General features: G+C 33.1%; 1 protein-coding gene across 1 annotated transcript in view; it reads left to right on the forward strand.

The window, feature by feature from the left end:
- Nucleotides 1–22,912, forward strand: part of LOC113497741 (neural cell adhesion molecule 1-like) — a 142,237-nt gene that overhangs the window by 116,828 nt on the left and 2,497 nt on the right. The window contains exons 2-10 of the mRNA XM_026877435.1: nt 17,258–17,373; nt 17,890–18,094; nt 18,523–18,654; nt 19,721–19,873; nt 20,135–20,225; nt 20,751–20,850; nt 21,656–21,814; nt 22,133–22,247; nt 22,594–22,686. Of these exons, the coding sequence (XP_026733236.1) occupies nt 17,258–17,373; nt 17,890–18,094; nt 18,523–18,654; nt 19,721–19,873; nt 20,135–20,225; nt 20,751–20,850; nt 21,656–21,814; nt 22,133–22,247; nt 22,594–22,686 (1,164 nt within the window). The remainder of the gene's footprint in view (nt 1–17,257; nt 17,374–17,889; nt 18,095–18,522; nt 18,655–19,720; nt 19,874–20,134; nt 20,226–20,750; nt 20,851–21,655; nt 21,815–22,132; nt 22,248–22,593; nt 22,687–22,912) is intronic.

The raw sequence follows: 22,912 nt of genomic DNA on the forward strand, positions 1-22,912 counted from the left end.
TGATTTAAGTGAAAATCTTGTTCGGTCTGCGAAAAAAAAGGAAGGGAGACAATAAAGAAAAGGTTTAGGACGTCTGTCTAAAATGAAATAATGGAGGCACGGCTGCGACATATGAAGGTAAAAGCGTCATAAGAGTCGAGCCTAGAACAATATCAGACGAAATTTTAATATATTTTCAGTAGTTTGATGAATGGATCGCAAACATTTTTCAACCTAGGTCATTGATATTTATGCTTGTAAAATACTCTTTTCTGATCATCGTGCATCGTTGCGAATCCATCCACAACATTCTATAGAAAACAACTAAAAAATCTCTGAACTTATGTAAAACAAACACCAAATACCTAGTAACTTTGGTAGCTTAAAATTAAGTCACTAGACAGTATTTGATTGTATGCCCAAATAGTTCAATTAATAATTACACTGCAGAGTTTAACAAGCTAAGTATCTACATAATATATGAAAGTCTATTATTCCTTGATAAGGGATCTTCGATAATACGTAAGAAATATATTCTCTACTAACATGCTTGAACGTCAACAAGTGTGAGATATGGCAGTGTTTAAATAGTTCCCAAGTGTGGGCGCCATAATAATTGAATTTAAAAGTTTAGCCGCAGGAACTTTAGAACTTACACCCACATAATACGTGTTTCGTAGCTTGTGGCATAGTCAGTCAGCTGGATACTTACATCATGTTTACATTATTATATTATTTTTTTTATCATGTTGTAGGTACATTATGATTCCTAGTCCATTCAAAATTTACAAGTAAAAGACCACCCATAATTCTTTATTATTGTGATGTACCATAAATATGTTTTATCTATCAAAGATTATGAATATTTCAGAATATTATTTAAGAGTGACGTTTCAAATTAAAGCCCGGAGCAATACCTGTTGCCCTTCTTGTTATTATTGAATATTAAACACAATAAAAGGAGACATTTCAAAAGTGAATAGGACTTTATATTCATATCAATAAGGTTAATATTGATTTACCATTATTTCAACGCTGGGAAAATCTATTTCCTTTGACCGGTGACTATTGCTTTAAGTTCGAGTATTTCTGTATTGGTTTTTTTCTGTGTACTATATAAGAAGACACAATACCAATAGGTATTGTGTCTTCTTATTGAGAAAAGCTTTAAAATTAAACCGGGACTAAGACCCATTTAAAAGAATAATAAAGTTCAACAGTCATTAATTATTTATTAAATACTAGCTGTTGCCTGCGACTTCATCCGCATGGTTAAAATCTATTTTATTTCCCCTCGGGAACTACGTTTTGCGTGATTAAGTAATAAACATGCGAACATCTACACTTTCACATTTATAAGATTAGTTAGGATCTGTTACTACACCTACTTGGCTGCGATGAAGGTACGTCATAATCACCTAGCGCTAAGTCCACCTTTAACGACAAAAACTTATAAACAATAGGTCGTATATATTATCTATATGATAATAATATAAAAAGCCTCATAATACTCCAAATCAACAGGGCCTGGACGTGATCTGAAAGTCGATCTCATTCCGACTGTATTGAGAGCAATTTGCTAGTTTAGGTATACAGTAAACAAAACACGGTCGAATGCAGCTTCATTACTGTGTTATGTAAAGATTTATTACTGAATTAAGGCCGATTTTCAGCCGACTGCAAAAAGGGGGAGGTTGTCAATTCGTCGGGTTTTTGAGTTTGTTTCCTTACACTGATGACTCGACTGATGACGACTTTGATGTTTTTTTTTTCATTTAACGTACAATTGCTGTCGTTTTTTCCTATAAATATTTCATCGAGTTTGACTAGTAGTTTTTATTTAAATTTTTTCTAACAAAAAAATTGCCTGATAATGTCTCAATACAAATTAATTAAAAGCGGTCAAGCACGAGTTGGACAACAACTTTGATTGACAGTTTTTGTAAGTACTGTGCGGCCATTTGCTAAAAACCAATCCAAATCTCGTCAATATTTCCTAAACCTGCCTTATGAAGACTTGTCTAAATATTATAATGACTTTCAGATATTACTAATAAATTGACGATTGAAAAGTTGGTTCTTATTGTTGGTTAAACAAAAATGCTATTAGACTTATAGGTACTTAGCAAAAATAATTGAGTTTAATATTTTACACTTTCGAACCTACGTATAGTAACACAATACCAACACAAATTGAACAACATTTTAAACTTTTACGATAACAATACCAGCAACCATCGAAGTATTTACTTTATTTTTGAAACTGTGTATTTCATTATCATCTAACCTTTAAAACTAGTAACAAAATATCTCTTCTGTTTGTCAAAAAATAAAATTCAATATTCAATTAGTATTTTCTCGTTAAATATTTATTAAGTACCTACGTACTTCGATACCGTATTCGATTTTGATTTCGATATCGATTCGTATCGATTAAAATCGTGTCCCATTAAATCCCATGGCGTTAATGAACAATAGAGATTGTATCTACTAAATAGAGTTGATAATATACCCCTGTAATGGTTAAACACCTCATTATTGCTCTAAGCAGTTCTCGGACGAATATTGTATTCAAAAATCGTTTTAATGTCGCAAAACATTAACCTAAAATGAGCCTTTTGTAAACGGATTAAAGATTAAAATAGAATGTAATAATGATGCTAATATGTGACATGATAAGCAGAAAAAATACATAAAGAAAACAAACATATTTCTTCACTAAATTTAAAATGAGGATTTATTGTATCTTTACGATGGGCTACTAGCCAATGGTAACAAAGCATTATAAAAATAAACCTTATTTCTATAATTTAAAGGTTTTATCTAAGTCAAACTGTCACTGCCTGTGTGTGCGCGAGTGTACGATAAATACCATCGTTAATAGGAGAAAGCTGATAGCTTACAAAACCTAAACTTCCCACACAAGGATTTGAGTCTTCTCACAATAATATTGTGCCTATAACTAAACGGGCTTATAGAAAATACAAACATTCATGTAGGATGGCACCGGTAGGTACATTATTTGATTTAAGCCCTTGTTTTTTATTAAAAAAAGGATCAAGTGCGAGATAGACTTGCGGCATTGAGGGCTGCGTAGAAATAAGACAAAAAAACAAAATTATTCGTCTTTATTTAGAGTTTTCAACAGAATAACGTTATCTGCGATTTTTTTATCTGTCTAGCTATCATGGTTTATGTGATACAACGTGGTGACAGATGGACAGATAGACAATGGTGCCTCAGTAATAAGATTCCGTTTTTACATCACCTAAAAAACTTCGCATTAGTTTGCTTATGTTTACCTTTTCTGTCTATTGTTCTAGCAACAACTTATTTTGAGTTTTCTTTAATAGAGTCAAGATGTGGCAGGATATAACTAAAGGAAGCTGTTATAAATAGCTTTGAAATTTAGTTAAACAACTTTAAGTTTTCCTTAAAACCGAAATTTAAAGCGAAGCTCATTCCGAAAATAACCAAAAAGTCTTGGCCGTTGCAGAACTTACCTTTAATTTCAAACTTTATTTAAATCTACTCTCACGCTTATTAAGAAACTTAGTCTTCATAGTTACAACAAGATTGCTTCCAAGACAATACATTTACGAGACAACTATAAGAACATTTCGCACGTGCAAAGCCTCCAGATAACTGTAAAATACTCTGAAACGTGACACTGTTTATGTACTTAAAAGATAAAACGATAAAATGGCGTCTATTGTCATCGCAGCGGATTAAATCTCTAAAGTGCCAATAAATCCATTAATCTCTTGGCTATTTTTCAAGATTGCTTTGTTGACTTTAACGAAACAGTCTTTAAGAAGTACTCGATTCTTAAAAGGTTTTGTTTACCTAGGGAAATGTAAATGATGGAAAAATAATTAGAATTTGACACCTTACTCAATCTACCAGCGAAAATACAGATTTCTATCAAATTCAAATCAGTCATTTATGTGTGTTATATTTATCACATCGCACAGTTTTATTTTTAACTAGAATTATTAAGTTTCAAAATATTGCTTGTTACATTTAAGCAACTGAAACTTGAACCAAATAAAGCGGAGGCCACAACCAATGTTCTGTTCCCACTATAATAAGGTTCAAACGAGCGAAAACTTTATATACCCCAATGTATCTATAAAGTTATCCGTTTAATTCGAAATCTCGTAAAATTAAATCGAAACACGTACAGAGAAAAATTAGAGGTAAACAATTGTAAATAAACATAATCTACTTAATGCGAAAAATTCACAATCACGTTCCGTTTGCTAGTGCTGTGTTAACATTCAACGTGTCTGTTTTTAATTGTTCAGGACGGTATTAAAAGGACAATTTGTAGTGAAGAGCAAAGTGCAAGCCATCCTTCGAAATAATTATTGGAGAGTTTTGTTTTAATATAAGGTTAGGATCGAAGAAGGATGACTAACGATGAAGCAAAGATCGCTACAAAAAAGTAAGTACTTAGAACGCAAGATAAATCCTTATACAGATCTTTAGGACTTGTTCACGGACTCACAAATTTTGTTCTGAGGTATCTTGCGTGACGAATTGAAATGAAAACTAAGCTACTTTACCAGGAGGTTGTCTATTCCAGGGATACCTGAGAGTCTCCCGCTACGTCTTAAAATAATATTTTTTCGGGTATAGTATATCTATCTAGCTCTCGCTATCTCTATAGCTCCATCTCGCTTCGTTCTCGATAGTAATAATATATAACTTTAAGAAGTGGTGTTAGACCTTTCTGTCAGCTCCTAATTTGATAGTCTCGATTCTTTTGTCAACTAATGTTGCTGAAAATTACTTTATAGAAATAATAGCCGCGTTCCACGTGGTATTCCGGGTTATTTAAATACATAGCTTTAAATACAGCCACTTATATAGAAGACTAATATAAATAAATAAACAAGACAGTATAAATAAAACGTCCTTCCGTGAATCTTCCAAGTACACAACACCTACATACTTCTATTACCTACACAGAATAAAGAAATAACACAATATTTTTAGACTAATTCTTTGAAGACAAAGGTTATACTCATTGTTAAGGCCGGTTGTAGGCTGTAAATATAAATTCTATAAACCTATTCATAAACTCTTGAATTATTAAAAGCATTAATCACGAAGTACAAAACTGTTACAAACAACCTCGGTTTACAAACAAAATAAATGATGGTGATCCTTACAATTAGAAACACCCTTTGTAATATTTATTAGTAAGTGCTTTTGTCATTACTTAGCTGTATCTGCTTTGTTCATGAAAAATATTTAAAGATTAATTAATTTTGATAACAGGCTTAGAGGTTAAATCATAGAATCTCTATCAAATAAGCTGTCTAAATATGTCGGAAGTATTAAATTTTGAGCATATTTTTCTGAAACAGCTGGAAAAAAAATTGATGAATCGGCATTTACTAGCTTGCCCGTAGTCCAAATCAAATGAATTTTTGTTAACATTTTGTTAGACACACAGATTCACATACATACATATTAGTATGAATTATTAGTATCTAACATAGAAAATTCTCGTGTCAATTGTAAGTAATTGAACTCCTCGGAAAAGGCTCGACCGTTTTCGTGGAATTTTGTCTGCGTATTGGGTAGATCTGAGAAAAAGACAATTTCTATTTTACCTACTGTAATTTTTTATACACTGGAACACTTTTGTATGGCAAAATAACGTTTTCGCTCGTCTAACGAAAAATAGATAAGATCCTAACACCCTAAAACATTTTGCAGGCATTATTACATTGGCAAGAACATTAAGGGTAGTTAAAATTAAAGGGGTCACGACAATGTAGCCTTAAGAGCTCGTTTCACTTATCACGGTCTCGTCATACTCCCAACTACTTTAAGTAGAACTTAAAATAGTGCATTAAGTATAAGTCCCCACACATTATTATTTTCTTGTTTACAAAGAAAAATAATTTTGTCCTTATAAGGGTCTGGAGTAAGCCTTTATTTCAAAGGCTATTTTCTTGACATTTGTATAAACGTCATTAAAATATCTTGGTAAAGGTTTTCATGGTTATTTATTTTATAACACAAAATAACTCAACTGGTAGCATTAGGTATCAATTGATCGAGAAATTAATAAAGGTAGGAAGATAATTATCAACGTCTTACTAACTGTTAATGTCTTGAAATATATTTTTGATCTACCGAAACGAAACGAGAAAACGTAGTGAACCTATACCCTAAACATTTTTTGCAACAATAAATCTTACGATACGTAATAAAAATATCTAAACGTCAATAAAAAGATTTACTCCATAGTACTGTAAATCTCATCGCAACAAACAATAAAACGTTGGAAGATCTCAATAAGCAACAACAATCGTACTACATAAATAAATATAGCAATAACAGCTCTTTGTTCAAGCCGAGACGAACAGATGAGATATTGAATCACAGTTATTTAGATTTGTTCCGATCCGTCAAATACTGAATAGGTTATATTATCATCACCCATCATAATAGTATACACAGGAATGAAAGGATTTTCTTTGGAGATTTCTCTTTGAGGAGTTTGAGGTTATACATAGAACGTTAGTGAACTATACTAGCATAATATATTCGGAGTTCTGCCGGTGGTGAATAGTTACAAGTTCTTTTCAAGGTTTTTTATGAATAAGCTGTTGGCCGCAAGCCCATGACCCACGGGGACATAAAAACGGAATAAAAACTATTTTATGTGCTAATCGTTAAAAAGTTTCGTCCACTGATTGGTTTTATGCGTGAACATATAAGTTTTCGCGTTTATAATATTAGTAGATTTCTGTAAAACGTAACAGAAAACCTAATTTTCTTTGATCAAAATCCGTTCAGAAGTTTAGCTGGGAATGCGTAACTAATACTTACTTTACTTTCTACAAATAAATTTGTCTTTCTTAGTATTTTGTATTAAAGAAAACAGACAGACATTAAGCTCATTACTAGGAATAATACAAAGTTGAACAAATCCGGATTATTGGAAAAAAGTTCAAAAATCATGTTATTTTTGTACTCTCTTCACGATTATGATTTTAACTAGCTTTTCCATCGTGCCATTTCTTGTAATGGCTGCAAAAAATATAACCTCCTTAGTTAAAAAAAAACCTGCAATTTTTACAAATTAATCCAAAATTCATCAAAATACTCGAGCTGTTTGCGCAAAAAGAAGGAACAAAACAAACTCTCGCCTTTTAATATAAGATATGATTTTACAAATAAAAAAATAGAAAAAAAAACTACATACATAGTTACAAATGTAGGTATAATAGAAGCTATAACACGTCTTCAACGTTAAGATTTTGCGCCTTCAATGTTCACGCATGGTCAAATACGAATTCTCCGTAGCGAATAAAGCCTATATTCTTATAGAGGGTCTCTCTTAACATTTTCACTTACATTCTCCCTATAACTTTTATTGAACGCCTTATATTTCAGTAGTGTTACGTAAAATCCCTTTTGTCACACTGTGAGACCATCATACAGTCACAGTGTGCCAGTATAATAGTACCAGCTCATCTCAAGAAAATCTGGGACCTCGCACAATGGCTCACGTTCACACTTCACAGATAAATCACACCGTAATATACATTTTAAGGCACGCGTGACAGATTTACCTACATCCCACCCAAGATTCCAACACCAAGGTACAACAGATGTTTGCCGAAGATTTGAACAAACCTTTGCCAAACGTCTTACACGCGACAAAGCAGCACGTGCCTGAATTTTGAAAGCCAACAGATAAAAGCTATAAATCTTGACACTTGGATATATTTTCCATATGTTTTTCGTTCTTTTCTCCATTTGGATCTTTAGATACTGTCAGTATTACGTACTTATCATAAAAGGAACAAATAGAATAGAATTAGAGAAATTCTATACATTGCTTTTATTTTTTTGATGCGCTTAAAGCCTTTTGAAATTGTTTTATGTATGATCCTCAGCCAAGCCAAATTCCAAAATGAAATTAACTGAATAATCGTTTTTTTTAACAAAGTATGTATGTAGACACTTACGTAAATAAAATCTTTGTCCTGTCGTCATATACAGGGTATAAACAAATACTTAGGAACTTAATAACAAAAGGAAAATAGAGTGAATTTACCATCTGTCCACATAAGACCTGCGTAGCAACAAAACCCGTTTCCATTCGCACTCTACCAAATTGAACACTTTAGAGCAGTGCGCTCCAAAATTCGGACAAAATTACAAACTCGACCTGAACTTAATAGGCTGCCATTCTTCACGCTCAATTCTAACAAGTACCAATTCGAAATAGAATCTAGCATTTGATTTAATAGATTCCGAATTACCAATTAATTACTATAGATTTCCACAGTTGAAGGGAATCAGTATGGCGAGTCAGATCTATTTGTAATTCAAACAATTGAAGTCCCTTCAGTCCGTTTGACGAGCGTGCTATTGTGGGGTGTACTGTCGGTTTGCCATACCGATATACGAAGTACTAATTAAAGCTATGCAGATGTTATGAATGCATGGCAGAGCTTGTTCATTTGTGTGTCATTGTGAGTCATGATTCGGATAGAGTACCAAAATCGTAACAAATATAATTAGGAGTAATTTTGTCGGTTTGCAATACCCCCAATCGGAATTTGAGTTTTTTTGCGGCTGTGGCACCATTTATCTAAAACCAGTAAACCGATCGGGATACGGTCTTTTTTTCGAAATCAAGTTTTTGGTAATAATTCTTAACTCGATTCAGCCTTTTACAAGGTAGCACAATCAACTATTTCGGTCATATTTTATTTTGTATTTATTTAAAATAATACCGCATCAAGAGAAGGGTAAAGTAAGTGACTTAATCTGTCTTTGGAAGGCAATTCTATATGTAGATTGTTTTCCAACATTTCAAATCCAGGTACTGATACGATAGTACGTGTGATTAATTTGTACTGTGAATTGGCGCCGTCATACATTCACTACTAATACACTGGAGGTTGTAGAACATTCACGTTACAAGCAATCAAGACACTGCTAACATGTTAGACTGACAGTCAACAGTAAATACATGTCTTATAGACACGTGAGAGCTACATGTTGTAATCAGTTCTGTTGGACAAGTTCATTCAGCGATAATTATTCCCTTTTACTCTCTTTTTTTGTCAAACATTGAAAAAAGGAGAGCAAAATAATTCACAGTTAAAAAAGGAGAATTTTATCAAATACTGAAAAAAGAGAAAATAAAAGAAAACTTCTTTTTTTCGCAATATTATATTAAATCCCATTGTCAATTGGGGGCTGTAAATCGTTTAACAATAAGTTTAGTATCTTTTTTTTTTGAAAAAAATGTGTTAGAGTAAAAAAATATAGACTCTATTTTTAATGTTAAGTATTATCAGTACGCACTACTTAACCCATGGAAATGAATAGAGTATTTGTGCAAATGACAGTCTTCAATGAAAATTATGTACCTTGTACAAAATGATGAAAGTCAATGGTTGTCCTGTAAAATCAACGTCAGACTTTCATTAAATTAAATGAACGTGAACAATACATCGTCAAAAGGCCTTTGTGACATTTGTATTACATCTCTTCACCTATTCATAGATAGGGGTTATCTGCCTTCGTACTAAGCCCGATAGTAATTAATAATCATCGCGCTCTTTCAGTTGAACTCTGGTAATCACACGGAATATTTCATGATGACTAATTGGTTAATTGGACGTAATTCAGGCGCTGTTTGCCCGTACACTTGCATAATTATAAATTAGCTTGGTGCCGCAGCCAATTTAATAAATTAGACAACAATTTTACTTTCTCGGACGTTAGACAGTACAAACAGCGAATCTTAAGTCGAAAAATATTTTGGTTATGAGTTCTACGAACCAGTGCCGTATTATCCATAAGGCACTTTAGGACAGTGCCTAGGGGCCCACCACTATGACTAGGGATCCAGCACTCCCGATGAAATAAGTAGAAGAAACCACGGTAGAAGGCCACATTATTGACACTAGGCATCTAAAAAAAGCCCAATAAATTTTTGACTTGATTAGATTTTTGATTTTTGAATGAAAATAACTTGAACCAAGGGGGCCACCACTCCTTTGTTGCTTCGAGGCCTCGGGGCCCCTGGGCCCCTAGATCCGGCCCTGCTATACGGTACAACTATCCGACTGATTAAGAAATAAAAAAAGAACCTGCTTTAACATACATATTTGTTGGATACACAAACCTCATACTTTATAAAATGGCCAAAAGCATTTTTCATCATTTTCTAACTTTGTATTAAAAAGGTTGGTAATATAATCAAATACGAACAAAAACTCCTTGAAACCCAGCTCGTATAGCGCACGGTTCGACTCTTGCACGATTTATTTGAGTTGGGCACTAATACAGTAACATCAATCATAGGTAATGTATTACCGAGGAACCTACGACGAGGCTGCTACGTATTCATATTTACTAGTTCATACTAGCTCAGAGCATACACAGTACAGTTCTCTATATTGTATGTACGTTCTAAAAAAAGTGGAATCTATGTGGATTTTTGTGAATATTTCAAACCTTCGAAAAGTATTCTGAAAAAGTAGATCTTTTAAGAGAGTTTCATTACCTCGTATTCATTTAAAATAAGTAAAATTCAGAAAGATTAAGTTAATATTTAAGTCTATATTTCACAAAACCAAGAAATTGCCGCATTCAAAAGATAAACCGAGAAAATGTGGTCAAGATTTAATTACGGCCAAAAAGGCATGCTTGAATATTTAGGAGGATTATCCTACTGTTTCCGAATACGCTGTAACTCAGTTGCCGAGCTGAGGCGCCCAATAAGACGGTGTTAATAAATCATCTTGACAGGTATTACCTCGCACCTTCAACGCTGGTGTAATTACATCAGACCTACTTCAATATTCAAAATAAACAGATCGCTTAATGAAGATGATTCGAGCTCCCCGTATAGTTTAATTCAAACCGTTGCTAAGTTTTGTAGTTAAGTTTATTAATAATAGGATGGATAGTTTCCAACTAACGCCGAATAGATTGATCTTTCATCAGAGCTGAAACATTTTAGTGGTTTGTCGAATGTTTTGCGATAGTTATATTAAATACTGTAGCTTGATATACTGCCTTCTATTTGGAGTTTTGCTCAAAGCGCTTCGACTGACTTACTTTAAAATTCTTAAAGACTAACTTTCGTTTCAAAAATAGCCGAAAAGGCGATCTTTTCGAATTTAGATTCAATTTCATCCGTTGGGTAATAAATATTTTGCTTAATGAAAAAGATCGCAGCACTTCAGAACTGTTTTAATACGAAATGCTTAAATTGAAACAAGATTCCATTATTTTAATGTTCAAAGGCATTTAGTTCCAAAAATAGATTTGATATTTTGGAGCCAGGAAGCTTTGAAATCTGAAGATTGAATATATTTAAAGGGTTGACTACATTCATTTACCTGTCACGAAACTTAATACGGTCGGTAAGCCTTTCTGTAATCCTCAAATGATGGAGACCGGCCGAATATCAATTTTTGAAGCTCCACTGAACGTTTCATATGAAAGGCCTCTCAATGTTTATGGAACATTGATTATGTGCTTCTGAGCTTCATAAAAATTGAGCTCGCAAATGAGTTCTCTATCAACACTTTTATATGAACCATTGAAACTGGTACTTTACTTTTTTGGGTCTATTACTTCAGAAAAATATTAAATAACAGCAAGACTGCTTTTCTGAATCCATGTAATTATATCTTGAGTTATAAATGTTCTATTTTTTGGGTGATATTTTAGCGACTCAACTTTTTGCATTGTAAGCCAAAAGCGTACGAAATATAAAATACATTAGGTCTAGTACCGTCTCTCCCAATCCTAGCTCTATTTTTACAACCATTGTTATGGAGCAATATTTTAAATTTGGTTTGCCTTGTCACTTAGGCGGCACGACTTGGCGCTTTATTTCGAGATACCGTGCAGTCGTTATTCTTAGCCGGCGTTATTCGACACTCGATAGGCTAGGCTTCTATTTATTACTTACATCGTTATATTTAATGAGTATTCAATTCCTTAATATCTTCAGGTACTCATATACTTTAAAAACAAAATTTCGATAGCTTCTATTTTCAGACCTCATTAATTTAAGTGAGTACGTTTGTAACGACATTTCTGTCATAAAACTCAACAAAAACATTGGGTATAATGTATTTCAGTGGATTTTCCCAATTTCGTTAAAAGAACCACAGTCATTTGTTTACTTTGCTCCCTCGAAACGAGTTGAAACAAATTTCAGTGCGTTGTCGGGCGTTTAACATTCTTCATGGGGCCTAATTTACAACGGCTGAATACAAAACAAATTCGTTTTCTTTTATTTTTATAAGGACGCGTATGTGAACGTTATTAAAGGGAGGAAAATCATGCGTAAACATTTCAGAAACCCCTTTAATTCTCTTTTTAATTATATCTTTTTGTTTTCACAGTTCTTTATTCAAACGTCATTTACGTTCCTTTTTTAAGACCTAATTACGTCATATTAAACAGAAAAAAAGGTAATGAAAATCCTGATGAGATGTTAGCATTTGTAAGTTGTATGAGCGTTTTGCTAGGTCGTCAAATTGCCAGTGTTGTGATACACAGATTCCATTTGGGCATGGTGCTGTGCTTCCATGTAACTTGCTAATGGACGTCACGCGACATTAAGATGAAGTTGCGGACTTTATGCCACGGCTGCGTCCAACTTTGACCACTTCTCGTGTCCTTAATGTTTTCCTACGGACATTAAACTTTTGTTGACAACTACTGACTTACCTACTTATCTTGATTAAGCGTTGAACGCCGACATGGAAATTATTAAGTTGTGAACGCGAACTTGTATTTCATAATTTTCTCAAGATATTTAAGTTACTGGGAATCTTATTGCTTTTCAGTTTTAGTGTTTTTAGTTTAGAGTTTTCACGCTTTAATATTTTTCGTCGAAGTTATTTGGCACTTACTAATTGGTAGCTAAATCTAACACAGCTGGGTTGCCGACGAATTGATCATAGATGTTAATTTGCAAACTTTAATCCATTTATAAAGACTTCTTTATCGATGCGGTGTTGAAACATGAGGTAAAAATATACTGGTTCGTTATGTGAATGGGATTAATGAGACCACGTACCGAAGTAAATGAGCTAAAAGCTTTTATTATTACATTATTTTGTACCTTGCACGATACTAGTCAGTCCGAACTCTCAAACAATGAGAACATAAATTGCAATAATATTCCTCCACTTTGACACAACGCCATCTAGTGTCAAGCTAAGTAAAGTTTGTATCATTTATTTAGGTAGTGATAGCAAACAGCAGTATATTAAAAATTGTAACTAACCCTGAGTATTATGATCAGATAAAATTACTTATCTTCTCAAATATTAATTCATTATTACAAATTATACTCAGACATAAATGATCATACTCATCACATTAACACTTGTCCTGGGTAAAAGTCAAAGCAATGACCCGGTAGAGTCCAAGCAGAATTAAAATAATACTGATCATTACGCTAAAATAGCCTCAGCTTCTAATTATTTTTGTTATGTATCTTTGAAAAAAGCCTGCAAAAGTTATTGTTGCTCGTTACTCATCTTAGTAATAAGTGTCAAAATGATTTATTTCTTGCTTACTTATTGGGGAAACGCTTTCTATTCTTTTTTGTTTTCATCTCCTGGAGGTAGGTTAGTTGTGGCGTAACTTTTCTGAAACCTCTATAACATTTACTATAACATCAGAACCCTGAAAACAATATCGCTGACAGTAAATAACGACGAAAAAAACTTTTTTGTTTAAAACTTTTTCGTGTTTTTGTTTGCGTACGTACAATAACGTACATACATAAAAAACATTACAATTCTGTATCACGGTTTTTGCTTTGCGAATTTTATTTATCACGGACTTTCAAGTGTGTATTAAATGTACAATACATAAATTTGTTGTAATCTTACATATTTTGCTACAAGTTTTTATAAATCTATAGCCTCTCCGTTACATTTGTAAAATATTACTGTTTACTTATGGTTAAATCCAAAAACCATGTTTTTAATTTGCGGTGTCACTTGAAATGAAATCCTCATTTCCAAAAGTTTTTTAGCGCCAAAGGAAATTAAATCAAACCAAAAAGTTGTTATGAAATATAATTATCATATCATCTGCGATGAAGTCACAGACAGATTTTAATTTACATAATTATGTATTGTATGTCCGATTGGATCTAAAATGTGATTTGTAAACGTAAATTCAAAACAGACTGCAGCAGACATTCGATTACAAACATATCATGCTAGTAAATTTAAAACTAATGTCATTTTGATTTGTGTCTGCTATGCGTACACATTTGCTTGATTCATAGAAACTCATTAGAGTCATTAATTTTCCGGATAGGACCATAAATTAATGCTCCCGTTCTGCAACTATAAATGCTGTTGCCGTGCTTACCCATTTACAATTGGAGATTTATTTCCCAATTCATTCGTTCTATTGAAAATCGGTTTTCTGAAAGACTTTCTTAGAATTCGGTGAGATTCTTTTACTTTTACTTCATTAATTACTTTCCAAAGCTCGACTGTCAAAAGCTAATTAAAAATTAAGTGACTTGTATTTTTCTCTCACTCAGTTGTTTTTGTTGAATTCTTTGTTCCCCTAACTACGGGAATTATAAATAAAATTGATTCAAAGATATTAAGCGTTGTAATTACTTTACTTATAAATAACTTTACCATTTTATATTCAAATGTTTTCTTATAAAATAAAAAAGGTCAAGTCATTCCAACATTTTTAATTCGTTGATCAAAATGACTTTTGTTTTACGCAACACTAAACAGAACCCATAGGTAGTTCTTCTTAATACTTGGATATATAGGTACCTATAATAAGGCTATATCAGGTACGATATAAATAAGTTTCATTCACATATTATTATCACCTGAATTTGCTTCTGACGTTTCAATACAAGCGAAACTAATTAATTACTCATCACTTATAATCACTGACGTACGAGTACTCCAAAATGTACGCTGGAGTAGAAAATTTGTATAATTTGTACTATGTAACATAATATTTTCATGTCTTTCATATGTTGTACCGTTGTATGTTCCCGGCGTAGCGTTAATTTATGCATACAACAATACGCGCAGTAACGAGCTCGTCAAATGTTATTAGTTAAATATATTGCAACATCCTGTTTTAGTTATTTGACTGGGCCCGGTTTTAATATTTAATCCCATTTATTTTGTTTGCAGCAATCAACATGAATTTCACTTCCTGACACATCCATGTTTGATTTGTTGAAAAAACAATACGTGCATATAAAATAATTATTTTTATTTATGTTTGGTAAATTATACTTTGATAGATTGTATTCGAAAATGTGAGAGTTGAAGCGTAAATAGTATTTATTTCTATCGTTTGTAGGTTTAAAATTCGGTGCATAGCAACGCTACGTCTGAGCGCTTTAAGAGCTTAACTGTTCTCTCGCTGGCGAGCTGTAAAGACCATCTGCTGCCTGAAACATTTATCAAAGAAAAAACTACTCTTTTAATTGTAAATTACGGTTTTAATTGCTGTAAACGGCAGTTTATTCCTTGCTTAGTGCGATAACAGTATTTTATAATTCAGAAGCGTTTCGTTGCGGAATTATAAGATGCAATTTCAATTGCTTGAAATTCTTGTTAGTTCTCATCTTTAATATTTTATACCTATCTATTAGATAACAGAAGTTGCGCTTTATCAACATTCTGAATACAAATTATACACCCTGTTTGTACAAAAACAATATAAAAATGGTGCAGTTTTAAACTTTGACAATCCGTAAATAATATTGACCAGCCATCTTGTAGCACAGCTGTGCTGCAGAGGCACTAGTATAAATGCTTTTATATTTTACTGTCATTTGATATCCATTTCTAAGGAACTGTTGTATCGATACGGAGAAATTTGGGAGGTAAATAATACCTATAAAGTCAAATTCTAATTGTTTATTGGAACAGTATTAATGTCGATCGCTTAGTACTAACACCAAGCAAGTCTCTAGATAGTTCACATTATGTAGATAAGCTCGGTCATCGCTCTGCAGCCACTCCCACGCTACCCACACCCATAGCAACCCAGCCAATTACTTAATAAATTGCCTTTGAGACAATATTCACAATGAACCTTAAATAATATGCAAAAACTCATATCTGATAAAACTCCTTTAATCATGTTCAAAGCCTTATCAATTTGTATTATGTAACCTTTATTTATGTGCCTCTGAAGCACGTATTCAAAATTTATCCCAAAATTAAATGCGTGTTCGTGTGATAATGACGTCACGATCTAGTATAGAAAGAACAGCGCTTAGCTACTGCTGAAATTGGGTCAAACCCAACGTTTGGAGTTCCAAATTCATGACCAGACTGGTAAACGAATTCTGATTTAATGTGGTTTTCATGACACGCCTTGTTGGTGAAAATAAAAATAAATCCAACTGTTTGTAAAGAACTCTGTACACGTTTACGACTGTAACCTGACTTGAACAATAATATTTTATGTCAGTAGATATTATAAAAACAAGACAAGACATTTATAGTTCTGCGTGTCAAAAAATATCTATCATTTTACACGGTAACCTCTTAAATGTAAAGAGTGTGATGAGTGACGTAACCAAAACATATCTACCAAAACTCATAGAAACTATTTAGTACCCACTAAACATTTATTAACAACTAATAGAAACGCGCTAATGGCTCTAGGAAACGCTTTAGTAGAACTTAGAGGACAAGACAAAGTTTAGCATGACCAGTGCTTGTACTATAAGCTAGGTAAGACTAAAACCTTTTTGGAAGCGAGACAGTGCTCTACAAAGTCATAGCGGCGTCTCGTTCTAACACTGGCACTGAACTATGATATTCAACGTCTCAAAGTAACCGTGCAGAATCTTGGACACAACAAGTTTCCTAGACTAAGTTGCGAGTGTGGTGTCGACGTTCAACGTACATCGTTTAACCCACGCAAAAATGATAAATGAAGAGGTCGTAACGACAACGAAAATCAATATGATTCGCCAATATTGTGTACATACGGAACTTTGAAATAAAAGATTATCGTGTAGGTAGAAACAAACTAAATGCATGCACGTAACGTGTAATTTAACAAAGACAACGTCTATTTCTAATTGTAATTTAATTATTACATGCACTTAATACATTCATACCAACTATTAATTACAAAGAGTGAGTTTTTACCTATAGAACTTAACTGAACGATCAGAAAAATCATCGTTGTCTTTTTTTACATTTTTTTTCAATGCTAATGATTATTTTAATTCCAGTACGAGCTCAAGATGATCTACCAGAACCTTCACTCAAGATAATGGCGAGATCGACAGTCTACAATGTTGGTGAAACAAAAGCCATCTTTTGTAAAGGACAAAACATACCGCCAGAGGTAAATTACAAATTGTATTATGAAGCGACTAATGAAGTGACAACTTTTATCGATGAATATTAAGAAAAAACATTTTACTTTTATCGATGAAAAAAGGAATTAAATTGCGCATAATATGTTTAGGTGTAGCAATAGCGAAGTCTATATAAAATTAACTTATTATTATATAGCTGAAGACTTTGTTTGTATTTTCGCTGGACGCGCTAATCTCAGAAAGTATTTTTTTTTTTTTTGTAAGATAGTCCATTCATTGAAGAAGGAAATGATGCTATACCCAATCACGCTATGATCCAAAGGAGCAAAGCTGTAATGAAATATGTTACGATACGGCAAAACTAATAACGCGATTAAAAAAAAAACAAAAACTAACAATACAAACATATTTTTTTAAATTTGAACCAATAGTTCCTGAGATTAGCGCGTTCAAACAAACAAACTCTTCAGCTTTATATATTAGAGATCGTTCCCAACCGTTTTAAGTAATACAAAAATAAAGATGCCACAACCTTTTTTCAGTATACTATTCAATGGTACTCCCCCTCGAACAAGATAGTCGAGGAGCGATCCACCAAGAATAGCAGAGTGTTCGTGGAACGGAAGACTGAAGACAATGGCGTCCTGGTGCCACTCATCATTCATCGCATTAAAATTACGGACGGAGGCAACTGGACCTGCAGAGCATCTCCGAATCTCACTGAAACTAGAGAATTTATTGTTGGAGGTTAGTTCTTAAAAGAATATTTTTGTTCTTGATTCGATGAGTTCGTGTGTGTGTATTAGGTCTCATTTTGAAGTCGGAATAAATATTTTTAATCCGTTTATCTGTACGGATAGCCGAGTGGTTGAAGTCATCACGCCATACTCACTGAACGCGTCATGTCGCGGATTTGGTCCCGGCGTTGGACAAGCATTTGTGTGATCCACGAATTCTTGTTCTCAGACTAGTTGTCTTTTTGCACGTGATTTGCACATGGATGAAATACCTTGCTGCGGGAGTCTTTTTTATAATTTTTATATGTTGAATGTAATATTTAAATTTCTAAAACTCTACTTTCAGTAAACATAAACATAAAATATCAAGGTTGGAATCCTTACGATGATAAATTTATTTTGGTATATACCGGCAGCTAAACTATTTTCCTTTTACAGAAAAAGTGAACATCGCAGATAGAAACGTGACCTTGGAAGGTGAGGAAGGAAGGTCGATCAAGTTGACTTGTGAGGCCAATGGCTACCCCACGCCAGTCGTCGTCTGGTACAAGGACAAGCAGCAGATTAAAGGTAAACTTCAATCAATTTGAGTGCGAAATTATCAATTGATCTTGAGGTATCATGGCAGCAAAATATGATGAAAGAGATCGGCAGAGCGAAGTTTTGATCTAAATTACTAAAAAAAAACTGGAACAGCCCTGGATATAGCAGAAGAATGTAGAGGTATTTGCCTTAAGGTGGAAAAGACGCTACGACAATAAAAAATGGGCAACAACCAAAACATTTTTTTTTTAAAAAGGGGTTGTTTATCATTTTATCCAGATTTGAACTAAATAGGTATTAAATATCAGAATATTGACCAGAAGTGAATAAATTTATTCCATACAATAATGTACTAAAGTCCGATCAACAGTTACAAATTTTAAGTGACCAATAAAATGTACCTCACCCTTTAAGAAACAGAAGAATTATTGATCTCTCGAAGGCAGATTATCAAACTTTGACCGAAATCGACTGTAAATTTTAATGATTCTCTAGCGTAATATCTTGTAGCACCTCAGTCTTGCGGCTTACTGCCTAGTCCCACCTTGTTCTGAAGATTAGTGTTGCTCTTTCATTGAACAATTAGGTTAAGCCAGGTAGAAGCAGATTTTGACATTTAATATACGCAATTTTGAACAACCATGTTTTCTGAAGTTTATGTGAATGTTTTATATTAGGCGTTAATTATATTTTTGGGTGTTTTATAAAGATTTTAACTTATTTTTATTGCAATAGTTCTTTCATTATTTTTCCTGACTAAACATTTTTTCCCGTTCTTACTTGCTTCTTTACATTCCCAGAGTAAATGCTGCTAAACAAAACATACAGGCTTATTTCAAAGTACATAATAGTAAAATTAAGGTTAGGAACATCATACAATGTTTTACTCTCGTATAATTAATATCATCAAATATGTATTTAATAAACTATTCAAAGGCCAACTGAAATCTGAATTCTTTGACGTTAATTACGAAACAGATTCGCATATTTCTTCGGCGTCCGCTCTTGATATTCAATTAATTAAAGTTATTATTTCTTAAATCTTATTAAGAGGACTATTAACGTTTTATTTATGATTTGAACCTTGTTACAGATAAGGAAGACCCTAAGAAGTACACTATTAAACAGGATAACACTTTAGAGATTAAGAAGCTGAATCACGCTGATGTTGGCCTCTATGTTTGTAAAGTCAGGCAAAAGGCGTTGTCACATTACACTGAGAAGACTGTCCATCTTTCCGTTCAACGTAAGTAACAAATAGAGACAAAGGAAAATCCTTTCCCACCCGACTTTTATAAGGAGGAGGATCTTGATTCGTCTATATATTTTCTAAGAAAAACTCAGAATGCTCTTAGAAAACTAAATGATCTAAGTGATAGTTTAATTTTCGTTTATAGAGGTTTCTTCTAAGTTAGTTGCTTTTTCTAAATCACATTATAGTTAGATATGTAAGAGCCCTAGTTTCACGGCATATTCATACAATAATTTTCCAATTGAATCGTTTCAGATAAACCTATACTGTACAACAGCGACACGCAAATGGTTTACACTAACCAGAGATATAAGACTGAAGAAGTTTATGCCATTTTAAATGACACGTAAGTAGACTTTAGTGATGTAAATAGAAATTTAATTAGAAGACTAGAGAATACTTCGGTATTCGCTAAAGCTTCTGTTTCCACTGTAAATCAACGTTTCGCAAAAAGTATAATAACATTAGACCTTAAGGCTTAAAACGTGCTCAAGGAGAACATCGGTTGGTCACACTCGTCTTTTCTAACATTTACTGTCAAGAGGAAAAAAATAACTTTAATAAAATCATATATTTTTGCCAAAATTTCTGTAGTCAAAAGTGTCTGAACACACGGTATGTATTTCTAATTGCCCAACCAGCCAAATAATATGAATGGGTACTATCGTTAACGTTAATGAACAAAATATGATGAATTAAAATTTCGTTTCGATAAGTCATTTGACTTTGACATATCATCTTCGTATATTCGAGAGATCACAAACGGACTGTGATTTTCAAATATTTGAAGTTCTCTTTTTGTACTAGAATAATGATATGAAACATTGTTTTGGGTATGGGCTTAATGATCATTTTGTTTTCGTAATTCCAGTAAGAACGTGACGTGCAGTGCTATCGCCAACCCCCCACCCACTTACAGATGGTACAGGAGGAGGAACAGCTTTGATGAACCTATCACAGACTCTGAAACGGTATTTATATTTACTAACCTCATTTTGAAGGTTCTTGAAAAATTTAAGCGTGACTAGGATCTAACTGGATGACAATACAACGGAAGTCCGTTACGGCAATATGATGAATACGATTTTTTTTTATATTTTAGATTATTATTTCAACATTTTTTGAAAAAATATATTATAAGTAAAAATATTAAATTGAATTATAATATAAAAATATTTAATATGATTATACATATATTTCACTGTTGTTTGTACACTGTTGTTGACAAACCAAACTTACCTTCTTAAGTATCTAAGCAAATGGAATGTAGGTATATCCGCGGTCTGGTAAGGATTAATAAAAAAAAATGTTATTTATTATTAATCCTTACCAGTTATTACAAGTCTACTCCACAACCTAAAAAAGATTTACAAAAAACAATAAGTGTTAAATGTATCATGAATGTCAGATTTCAACGACTGACAATGACTTTTGTCTTTTAACGGCGTTTTTAATTGTTTTCTGAATCATATGAAATTATTTATTGCCACATCAATTTATTCTTATATCCTGCAGCGAAAATACACGTTGTCCCGTTGATTTAAGTTCTTTGCATTGATTTATAGTTTTGTGCCCACTGAAATGGAATTTTCCACGATTTTTGGTTGCTTTTTTTACTCCATCTCCTGATTCAAGTGGCATAACAGTAGAACATATTAAAATTAACAATATTCCAAAGAATAAAAAACAGAAAAAGCGTTCCCATCCGCCTTCTTTGATTTTTTGTAATTTGTACGTGAAACTTCTTTGTAACACACATCATGGAATTCACACCAGGTCGTCACTTCTGAAGATGGAACCAGCTCTGTTCTCGTCTTAAGGATCCGAGATGACAGCTACTACGGTGAATACAAGTGTTCTGCCAACAACACCAAGGGAACCGAATCTATCATCTTTCACGTCAACCCTGGCTCCAAGCCTGAGCCCCCAGATTCCGTAAGTGTTCTTAATGCTTAATAGGCTAATCCAGACATGTATCATTAAATAGGGTATCGAATATCACTTTTTATGGGTGAAACAAGAACTAATAATTTTTTCTCCAAATTTACACTATGTAATTCAAATAGTTACAATTAAAAAATTAAACAATAAAACATACATATTAGTAGGTAACTTATGTGTTATTTAGTAATTTTTATGTTTACTTAGTTTTAACTAGTTATCAAAAGCACCTTTCCTTAGTACCTTTCCTCTGTGTGAAAAATCATTTTTAAATGTCGAATGTCATTATAACAGTACAATTATTTTCAACAGGTGGAGCTCGCCGGGCGCAACTTAACTGAGCTGACGTTCAACGTTTCGTGTCCATCCTGCATCTTCGCTACAGGAGAAGAAGTTTCACCAAACCCCAATAACTTGACTGTCCTTGGTAAGAACATTTTTTTATATGGCCTAGCAGGTCCCTAATTTAAAAATACTTCAAGCAAATCATGCTCGTCTTAAAAACCTTTACCTACCTTCATTAGTGATATAGCAAGAATGCTTTAATTGCCATCGTCAAAACCTTTTTCGTGATATAAAATTGCGTTCTTGGAAATTGTTATTAATATGCAAATCTATAGAACTTTTATACGTCAATAAATGACCGACATTTCCTTTCACATTAGAGAACAAAGTGTTACGTACAACAATAGTATATCAGTGCAAAAATATTTCATTATTACCCATTTCATGGAATTTTAGGAAAATATGTAAACTTTTGTTAAAATTTTCAGGATACATTTTCCAACTTGCTCCTGCGAAGGAAGGTTATCCAGCTGATTGGGATGAAGCACCCGAATTCAGTTTGAACATTGAAGATCCTGATGGTACGTTTTAAAACAAAAAAAAACACAATCAAATTGATTAACTTCTTTGTTGGACCTTCTTCTAAAGTCGATGGACCGTATAAATTGCCATGTACAATAAATTAGAGTGTTTAAATTTCTCCTACTTAGCACAAGCTTCGGTGATTTCTTTGAATATTTTTAGAATTATATTGAGCACCTATTTTTCATTCACAACTTCGTACAGGTCAATGAATATTACAATATA

This window comes from Trichoplusia ni, chromosome 9 (assembly GCF_003590095.1).
Source record: "Trichoplusia ni isolate ovarian cell line Hi5 chromosome 9, tn1, whole genome shotgun sequence".
NCBI lineage: Eukaryota > Metazoa > Arthropoda > Insecta > Lepidoptera > Noctuidae > Trichoplusia > Trichoplusia ni.